We start from the raw sequence: 11,101 nt of genomic DNA, 5'->3' as shown, positions 1-11,101 counted from the left end.
ATTCCGCATAGACATTAATGCTATAAGAATTAACCATTCCCTACATCGTCACTGCGCCACCAACCTGGGGAACTAAGTTGTCCCTTATGCCTGTAGTTACACTGGCTCACTTATATTTTCAACCAGAACACAACAACGCTAAGTATTGCTTCTTGGTAGTGGAATATCGTAAGTGGTTGGTTACTCAGACGGACTTGGAGAAAATGAACCTTCAAGTAAAACTAAAGCTATCTTAATGGACTTTTAAATACATTATTTAAGTAACTGCGTATTAATGACCCATAAATGGGGATAGATCCCCATTCCCCTTGAGGAGGAGGTTTCGAGTTCATTCTACAATGATTCGGGATTAATTTACAAAATAATACCGCCACAGGTATTCTGCAAACGCTTTTTAGAGGCAAATATTGCATGTTTAGGGCCCCAATTATTCCAAAACATGTATCATAATTCATAACTAATTATTCTAAGGTCAATCCCAGGCAAGAACCACTGACTTAATGCCTCATTTGTGTTTATAATCTCGTGCTCGTCGGAAAACATCGCAAGGAATCTCGCACGTGGCGAATCTGCCACGTGTATCCACCAACTCGCATTGGAGCAGCGTTGTGGAGCTCAAACCATCTCCTCAAAAAGGAAAGGATGTCTTTGACCAGCAGTGGGACATAATTTACTTTTACTTAAAGATCTAATTTACTTTAGGGCATAAGGGTAACAAAATTAAAAAAAGCATAATTTTTATGTCAGTATATTTGTTAAAAATTCGTACACATACAATTTAAACCTATGTTTTACGCTTCGATATGGTTCCAGAACTCCATTGTAACTAAAAAAAAAACTAGGTAAATTAGTCATATACTAAAAGACAATGGAGTAATTATGAAACACGTATCAAAATTCGTTGTTACAACGTTATAGGAAGCAAAAAGCATTTAAAAAGCTAGTTATATAAAAATAGCACCTATACTTGGACGGAATACTGGCTACTAAGAAGATTTAAAAATTAAATATGGCATCTATATGATGAAAAAAAATTCGATACAGATTATAATTACATATTTAAATAAAATGACTACAGACTGTACTTCGAGATAGTATTGAGTACCTGTGATATTAAACTATTCTCTTAAACAAATTAGCGCCATCTATTGGATTTGAGTTGGAACATTCAATAAACTATTATATTTATGAAAACTCTTTTGTAATTATAATTGTCAAATAGCCATGCTATCACAGACTATATATAATATTATGTAGTCATTATATTTTTCTACATAAAGAGGGACCTCTAACCATGGACAGATTTAGTTCCCGCCACCGAAAACATAAAAATAAGGCCCCGTGCAAACTATCAAGAAAGAAATTGAGATGGTCATTTGTTTTTCTTATGTTATTGTCAGTGATTGTAGTATTTTTACATACATTTATTTCAATAGTTAACACGGGTTCAAAGTTAAACTAAACTAAAATCACATAAAATATTGATATCGAAGAACAATTTATACATTCTTATAAATGAAGCTTCAATTTGTTTCTACACTTTATTACGTAATGCAAGGCAACCATTTGACGTAACTTAAGGGACGGATACGTTAATGCACGAATTATCACAAACGATGTATTAAATATATAATATCCCCGCTGTTTAAGACTTAATATTAATTTATTGGTAATACTTAACTAAAATTGACTGAATCGTTGTGGTTTCCGAACACAACATTCTATTTTTAAATAATACGTGAACCTAAATTAGAAATATCGACGTATCGATTAAACCGTCGAATAAATGATTATGTCATTAAGGTGTTATGACTGTACCTTAAAAAAGTATTAAGACGTTATTAAGATAATAGTATTTTGGAACACTCAAACACATCTTGAATACAAACAGACATTCAAACACACTAACATTTTTTTTCTCAATTGTCATTTATATTCGTTGTAATATTTTAAAACCAATTTATTTTATCCTAAATTACTATAACGAAATAGTCACGTTTACCCTATAATTTGTCTCTTACTGGTTACAAATTCAATACACAATGCAACCTCGTACGTAGGGTAAAGTAACTTATTCATGGGCAGTATTAACTCGTGTGTGAATATCCGGTGTTAGTGTAAGGTCCACTGTAGAGGGAGCTTCCGGTTCTTGAATACGTTTTAGGGTTTCTTCTCCTCGCGAGAATAAACGCAATGGCGGCGATCACGCATATCATCAAAATTACTCCGGCGACACATATACCGATGGCGAAGTTGCGCTGAGAAATGCAGATTTCATCTTCTTTCTGTAATATAAAAAATAAATTAAGTAGGAGTAAATAGAGTGTCGTATTGGGTTTGGTGAAGCGGACGACTGTTTGGGAGTAGCGTTGAGTTTCTGGAGCACAGGCACACACAATTACAATATGATAACACATAAATACACTTAATTAGGATAGGTTTCGCCACAGATAGCAAATAGTTTCTTTAGCTTAACACATAAAACGGGTGATGTGTCATAATCTACGCTGTGAATCTCAATAAGTACAATTAACGATTTCTGACAATTCGTTCAATAATTTGGATAAACCTTTATATATACTTTTACTATTCTATATACTGTTCCTCTCGATAAGGTAACTTACAATTATTGATTAAAATATGTGTTTATTTGTGTAGTTCTTTTAAAATATTAACCATTGAGTTCGGTTGTCGAAAAAAAATCTACTAATAGACCATATCCAATAGTGCGTGATTTTTGTTCTATATATGGGAACACTCTTAAATGAAAACAAAACATTAAAACATTGTACTTTTTGGATTATTCAAAGATCATGAACTAACCTTTTCGCTGGTAACCTCATCGTTATCAGGCGAGTCAGCTTCATTGACGTATAACCCTGAGAACACTTCCACTGTGGCTGGTGATCCTTCGTCCGATTGGCGACGTACTCGGTTCTTCTTATGGGAACATGGCTCCTGGAATTTTGTTAAAAAAAATTCACTAGCTTAATTATATTAAGTAAAATATATTTTTTATCGACGACTCTTGTATCTTATGTTATGATTAATAGATTTTTATTTAAATGTTCAAACCGAAAGGCAGAGGGTTAAACGGTTTAATTGTAAGTGGTCATCTTTGCTCGTAACCACATGGACTATTTTTTTTTAACATTAGCAGCCTGTAAATTTCCCTCTGCTGGGCAAAGGCCTCCTATCCCTTTGAGGAGAAGGTTTGGAGCATATTCCACCACGCTGCTCTAATGGTTAGTGGAATACACATGTAGCAGAATTTCATTGAAATTAGACACATGCAGGTTTCTTCACGATGTTTTCCTTCACCAGCGAGCACGAAATGAATTATAAACACAAATTAAGCACATGGAAATTCAGTAGTGCTTGCCTAGGTTTGGACTAAATAATAATAGTAATAATAGCTTTACTTAACATCTAAATACTTCAGGAAAAACTTCCTCACATAGTAATGTGTAGTATACAGCATTGTTCTGTTTTAATTTAGGACTATGTTTGAATTGAATTTTATTTATTTGAGCAAATCTCATCAACGAACACTAATAAAATAGTGCACCACGGTCCACGATGTTTAGATTATATCTTCGAGTTGCGATGCTGTTTCGGTATAATGTTACTTACGCAATCGGTCGGGTGATTAAGATCACAGAGTTTAACTTCGCACGTGTAGTACACGCTGGCAGTGTAGGGGAATTTGTGAGCGGGGAAGGACACGCGGGCCTCTTGCTTCTCGCGAGAATATTGGAACAATCCCATAATCTCACCGTCTAGTGGACATCTAGAATAAAATTATGGCATTAGTTTTTATTTTTTTAATTATCGTATAAATGTAATCTTGCAAATAGTTTTTTTGATGGCGACATCTTCAAAGCGTAACTAATCGTAGTTTCTAAAATGTTATACATGTTGTTTCCTAATTTTGTGTGTTTTCTACATCTATTTACTTCATTGAAACGACGTTTACGATTGAATGGAAACGTCGCAAAATGAAGAACTATTTTGTTATAAATTGACAAATGTATTAGACCATCGCTTACAAATTTCAACGTTCCTGTGCAGGATGTAGTTTAGTATACACATAAAGCTGTTGGCTTGCAGTTGATCTTTCTTCAGTGGTATCGGATTACAATTTTATTTTTCATATGGAAGTTTGTGCACAACAATATCTCCAGCCTTAGCAGTTGGATACCGTGGACAAAATTCGAGCACATCATTATGGAGTCATCAATTCCAAATGACTTAATAAACATAAACAAGTTCCAACTACGAAATATCAACAGCAAAGGATAAATAATTGGTTATGTGTGATTAATTCTCAACTATAGGATAGAATAAACAAATCTTACCCATCATCCGCTATAAGGCTCTGTTCAGCCCATCCCAGACCATCTCTAACGGAACATTCGGAGACCAGAAGACCATACTGCCGTTGCTTCTCCAACGAAACGACCAGGGTCAGAGTGTCACCAATTTTAACGTTTGACGCCACCTAGAAGAGTATGATACACATTAACAGTGATTTATCATTAAAATAAAATTAATACAAATTTTCCTTTATTAAGTATTTGTCAATATAATTTTTTTATTGAATATATATCTATGGCAAGGTGTTTCGTTATCTGAATGATTAATATCGAATATTATTAAAATATTTAATCAAAATTGTATCAACTTAATATATTTTAGCGTGGATTAATTGGTGATGATTTAGAGAGGGGAAAAACTACTCCTATAATGGCTTTTTTTAATTTTTCTGATAAAAATAATAATCAAATAGTATTATGTCATCTTTTAATTATTATATATATATATTTTTTTTAGGTTATTGGTAGGTGTACGGTCAAAAGAGCTCAACTATCAACTCGCCACCAACCTTGGGAACTAAGATGTTATTTCCATTGTGCCGGTAGTTACGCTGGCTAACTCACCCTTCAAACCGAAACACAACAATACTGAATACTGAATGGCGGAAGAATATCTGATGAAAGTGTGATACCTACCCAAACAGCAGAAAGCCCTACCACCAAGTGAACCTTTACCATTCAAGTTTTTATCTATATTTATGCACTAGGAGATCATAAATCAATCGTACCTCTTTATCTTCAGGGTCTCCTTTATATATCTTCATTGTGACTGATGGTAGCAATCCTGAGTCTTCATCGTATTCGTCGCTATTCAAAAATATAAATATATAATTAAAATTTGTCAATACTTATTCAACTAACCGTCCCCAAACGTTAGATAAAATGGTAGAGCAAATATCATTTAGATTTATCTGTGAAAATCACATCGCAGCGGACCAGCAATGTGTTATATCTACTAACCATGTCTTATAAGAAGACGTGACTTTGCCCAGCTGTGGGCAACATTAATGGGCATAATTCGTGGGACATTATTTATGTTGCACCTCTTTAAGTCCATGTTTTAAATATTGTATAAAATGTTAATTAATGTTAATATAATATTGATTTTATTTTATGATTACACGTTTTATATTCATTTTAATGAATACTATTTAATACAAAAGGTACCAAGTGAGATATTTCTATTTTTAATAAGATTCAACTGTATTGAATTATAAGGAAAAAAATGTCATATCCAATAATTCGTTAAAAGCTTGAACATTTAAATGTAATAGTTGGGAATCACCAAGTATGAACATTCATTTATCATTGACTTTACGATCGTCCTTGGTCGTAAGTAGATATGATTTTGTATTAAATGTCAATTCGAGAAATAAATAAGAGTCGTGAAATAGGTAAAAGTTTTCGAAACTATATAGTGGATTTAAAGTTGATTCCTGTCGTTGATTCCAATTTTGTTGTGTCATAAGCTTTCCGAAGCACGGGTGTATACACGCTTCCAATTTTGTGACGAATATACGGTAGAATAAGGGCCTACATAGAAAGAATGTAATTATTTTTCATACAAAATAAAAATAAAAATATACTTTATTCAAGTAGGCTTTTACAAGAGCTTTGGATTGTAATTTAAGAAACTATATTAAGTGAAGCTACCACCGGTTCGGAATGCAGATTCTACCGAGAAAAACTGGCAAGAAACTGTACGGCATAGTATAACACACAAACATTTGAAACAAAAATAAGTCACCAAATTTCCATTGTTACATAAAACAAATAATAATAATTAAAGATCAAGCATAAAAAGAAAAACAATTTTGGAGTCTGGAAAGATCCCTAGCGTACGCAAAATAACTCACCACAATTTCCATCAAAATCAATGGTTCAGGAACGCATGAACGACAAATAGGAAAACATTATTTTTTTCTTCAAAAGGTGTAAATATTTTCATTATTTAAGGTATTTAGTTTAATAATAATAAATTTATTATTAATATTGTTTTTGGAACTAGCTAAACTTTTAAATTTATTAACATAAGAATTGATAACATTAAGTGCTTAAATATATGTACAAATATGAATTAAAAATAGTTACTGTATAAATCTTGACCGCGGGGAATGGTGGAAAGAATGCTAGCAGCATTTCCCCGTTGAATCGCAATACAAAATATTAACCAAGCCTTCTGTCACTAGTAGAGGCAATAAAGCGAGCTGTTAGCTAAACTTACTTATTATAATTATCCCTGGTGTTAGTCAAACGGTCAGCGTGTGGTCGATGTAGATGGTAAAGGTTGAGGTCACGGCGACGGTAGCGGCAGCGAACGTGGTACCCTCGTCCTTGACCAGTCACGAGCCGAAGGTGTGGCTGAACGATTATGTTATTGTAATATTCTACAGTACCATCGTCCTGGAAGAGAAGAAAAATATTTGATTAAATAAATGTATGTTCGTTTGTATGTTACAGCTAAAACTTAAACTGCTCCAAATTGACATATGGTATCGTCGTGTTGATATACATTTAGTGATTAGATAAGTTGGACAAGTTAGGACGTCGAAATTTGAATCATTAGATGAAAATGACATCAAAATAATTTCTTTTTCAACATTTAAAAATTCAAAGTCATGTTAGTTAAATACAATTACATATGTATATAATACATCCTGTCTGGAAGTCAACAAGTATTAGCTCCACGCTTTTTTATCATCTATATATCTTCTATTGAATAATATTCCTTCTTTACCAATGATTTTTTTACAAATGATTTGAATTTATGAAACGGCAAAGATAAAAATATCTGCCGGATTAAAAAAAAACGGATACCTTGCGCCAATAGGATTTATTAACTTTGCGACAAGATACATTTTAATTTATCAATACGAAATGTTAAAGCAATGAATCTATATAAATATTGTAAATCTGTAACTTTGTTTGTCGGTCACTCCACGTTATAACACTTATAGACCATATCAAAGGCAATCAAAACCGCGAACGACAACTAGTACTAGTAGAGCGAACAACTGTTCGCTCTGTGGTCAATATCATATAAATCATCCATTTTAAGATTACTTTTTTACGTTCATTTCCATTTTTTATTCTAAACAAAAACAAAAACGGTTGACATACAGAAGTGAAAGATATACGGAACTGTTGTGTCTATATCTATCTATATAGACAAACATTGCACACAAACATACATGTAAAGGGGCGTGGCGGTTAATGTCTCTTTCTTATTTCAGCCTAGCTCTCATTCGCCAAGCCATGAATCTTGCGATAAGGAAGTTCATACGTCAAGTCAATTATAACACAAAAATATTCAAAATGAATGGTTTGAAGTAATAATAATAATAATAAGAATTCTATTAATACTAAATATTTATCGACTAGCTTTGTTTTCGTGTTAAGTATTAACAGAATTTGTGTTAAATATTTATATCGTGTTGAGCATTTCATGAATTGAGGAAATACTTTGTTTTAGATTGTATTCCAATGTCACGTCTGTATTAAATGCAGAATCATTTAGAATATATCTATTAATATCGTGAGGTGGAAAAAGAAATCCTGAAACGTCAAAATGATATTTCTGACATCTGTCAGGATTTGTTATCCCTTTTTAACCCCACGCAAATGAATGAAATAGCTATATTTGAACACATACCTAGGTGTCACCTGTTGGGTTGCTTGAGAGGGATATGCAAGTGAGTGAGATAGACATATATTAACTTACATAAGCATTACACGAATAAATATTCGTAGCAGGCGAAGGAGGTCGGGGTTGACAATCTGCCAGACTATTCTAGCCAAGTGTAATAGACACACGCTGTCCTTATTTACTTAACATAGCTCTTGAAGAGAAGCGGTAGCGAGTAGCGATTTCAGGACATTCTTTCTTATAAAAAAAAAATGTGTTTCTTTTATATAATAAATGGAACTATTTACAAAAAAAATATATTCACATAAAACTCGTTAGTCAAATTTACATGAGCTACACTTATCGCTTATTGATTACCAAAAATCGAACTCCTAACTTATTACTCATTAGCAGCCCGTAAATGTCCCACTGCTGGGATAAAGGCCTCCTCTCCCTTTGAGGAGAAGGTTTGGAGCATATTCCACCACGCTACTCCAATGCGGGTTGGCGAAATACACATGTGGCAGAATTTCGTTGAAATTAGACGCATGCAGGTTTCCTCACGATGTTTTCCTTCACCGCCGAGCATGAGATGAATTATAAACACAAATTAAGCACATGAAATTTCAGTGGTGCCTGACTGGGTTTGAACCCGAAATCATCGGTTAAGATGCACGCGTTCTAGCCACTGGGCCATCTCGGCTCATTACTTATCTTAATGAAAAGATCAAAAACAGCCAAATACATGTGTAAAAATATGAACTAATTTTCTTTTATGATTAATTTATTATTTGACTACATTTGTCCATGTGATTGGTGTGTCTGTGAAGTGTAATAGCACTGCGTTACATATCTTCGTTGCAATTGAAGTGATACGGAACCCTAGTTACTTCGGATGCTTATCAATTTATAACGATTTGGCTGATTTCCGTGAATCATATTTACCCGGTAGCGGAAACTACATGAGATATTTTAATTTTTTTTCATAAGTTTTCACTATATTATAAGGAACAGGGGTTCACAAAAAACATTCTCGTCTGGGTGTTAGGATATAAAAAGTAAAGTAATTGTACATGTCGCACCGTTGGGCTAAAGTCTCCTCTCCCTTTAAGAAGATTAGGAGCCAATTCAACCACGTTGCTCCAATTGGTGTATACACATGTAGCCGATTTTCATTGAAATTAGACACACGCAGGTTTTCCCATGACTTTTCTTTCATCGACAAGCGTGAAATTTATAATAATAAACACAAATTAAGGACATGACAATTCAGTGGTGCTTGCCTGAGTTTGAATCCACGAACATTGGCTAAGATGCGTACGTTCTAACCACTCGGATCTATGTAATTTATGCGTGTATATGTACTTCTATTGTTCCAATAAAACATTTCTCAACTGTTAAAACCTTCCGTTTAGTTTCTCCACGAATACGACTTGTGTAATTAAGGACGCTGAGTTTAGAAATGTTTTTAATGTTCCATAAAAAAAATTTAACCGAATTTTGGTCACGGTATCTTTTATTAACGGCGAGTACCGGCGAGTACTAGTATGTGTGTAATTACTCACTTCTATAGTTCCCAGAGACGATAACCCATCCAATTTAATCTCTAACCGAAGGGTCTATTCGGCAAAAATATTCGATCGTAATTCACGATCAATAATCATATCACATTGACAACTTTATAAATTTTGTTTGTCTGATTGAATTAAATATCAACATACTGTATTTATAACGACTGTATGAATTCGGATTGTTCGAATGGTATTTTTAGTATGTGATATTAAATATTGTAGCTGTATATTAAGAACTAAAGTGCTCCGAGCTATATTTCCTCCAAAATTGTATATTTTAATGATTTGTGATTTTATTTTTTCCATTTAGTCAGATAATATCAATGCATTGTTTAATTGTACTTATAAATTCCTACCACATGTGTCCGTTTCCTTCCGACAGCTGTAGGACCGGATGTGACGTCAGCTCCCCCTTCGTCATGGCCACTGCGCGGTTCTAACGATAATTACGCATTTTTGGGAGATTTTCAAAGTTTTACAAAATTTAAATATTTATATTAATGTTATTATTAAAAAATTAACTCTGTTTGTCTGTGAAGCTGTCACGGCTAGACTAGTGAACTGAAATTGATTGCTGGCGATACATTTATGGTATAAGGTGAAGAACATTTATGAAAAAAACATTAACTAGGATAAGGAAAAAAGTATAATCATCTTCTTTTGATTTATTTAGTTCACGGCGGCTAGAGAGACACAACTATGCAGAACATAATTTAGCTCAAATTTGTGCGTTATTAAAGACGCACTGTCTAATCCTTTACTCTCATATTCGATGAGAATGAATTAACTTGCTTTGCTTTACGTATTTTAGTAAGTTTTTTTCTTAGACACACTAACAAAGTTCAATCTTGAGAAGTATTAGAGGTTCTTTTTAATTGATTTTTGTTATGTAATAGGTAGGCGGACATTTCGCTAAATAGATATTTTGGCTACCTGGAAGTTTTGCTACTTAGACTTATTGATCACAAGCCGAGTACAAGACCACAGGGTCTGCAATCTTACAAATAGTTACAGGCGTAGTAACGGAAGTTACGCGAAGAATCTGACGTAGACCAAGTATCGAGGAACAGTTGAGACTAGTTGTGACAGAGCCAGCATTCTTTTTACAAAATGACATTAAGCCGGACTTACACATGCAGTGTAATTTGCGTCAGTTAATATTCATAAATTGTCCAAGCCGCCTCCACACAGCAAGGCCAACAAAAGGTCTCTTGATTCTTGCTTTTGAATATTTGACATTTTTACACAGATATTTAATTTATGAAAATGTTTCTGCTTGAATGTATACTTATAAATGAACCTAAATGGTTTTTTTTTTGGTTTGAACGCACTTATTTCTGGATCTATTCGGATTAGCAACAGTCTTCTCGTATTTGACAGCCCAGTTATTGAAGAAATTTATAAGCCTTTGTTAAATATAAGAAGTTTGACTTTGGTGAAAATGCACGGAGTAGCAAGTAAAATATTTTGATTGACATTTGATATTAATCTATGTAAAATTTAATTATATGTTATGAAAATTATAATGA

The 11,101-nt window shown here is 33.4% G+C and overlaps 1 protein-coding gene across 2 annotated transcripts in view; it reads right to left on the bottom strand.

The window, feature by feature from the left end:
- Nucleotides 1–732: 732 nt before the first annotated feature.
- LOC125074278 (cuticlin-4) overlaps nt 733–11,101 on the bottom strand; it is a 58,750-nt gene continuing 48,381 nt past the window's right edge. For both annotated transcript variants that reach the window (XM_047685568.1, XM_047685569.1), the window contains 6 exons: nt 6,601–6,779; nt 5,105–5,183; nt 4,359–4,501; nt 3,634–3,790; nt 2,824–2,958; nt 733–2,285 (listed from right to left, as the gene is read on the bottom strand). In XM_047685568.1, the coding sequence (XP_047541524.1) occupies nt 2,088–2,285; nt 2,824–2,958; nt 3,634–3,790; nt 4,359–4,501; nt 5,105–5,183; nt 6,601–6,779 (891 nt within the window). In that variant the 3' untranslated portion in view covers nt 733–2,087. The remainder of the gene's footprint in view (nt 2,286–2,823; nt 2,959–3,633; nt 3,791–4,358; nt 4,502–5,104; nt 5,184–6,600; nt 6,780–11,101) is intronic.

This window comes from Vanessa atalanta, chromosome 27 (assembly GCF_905147765.1).
Source record: "Vanessa atalanta chromosome 27, ilVanAtal1.2, whole genome shotgun sequence".
Classification (NCBI taxonomy): domain Eukaryota; kingdom Metazoa; phylum Arthropoda; class Insecta; order Lepidoptera; family Nymphalidae; genus Vanessa; species Vanessa atalanta.
Note: the sequence above shows the minus strand (reverse complement) of the source record. Positions and strands in the feature narration are given on the sequence as shown.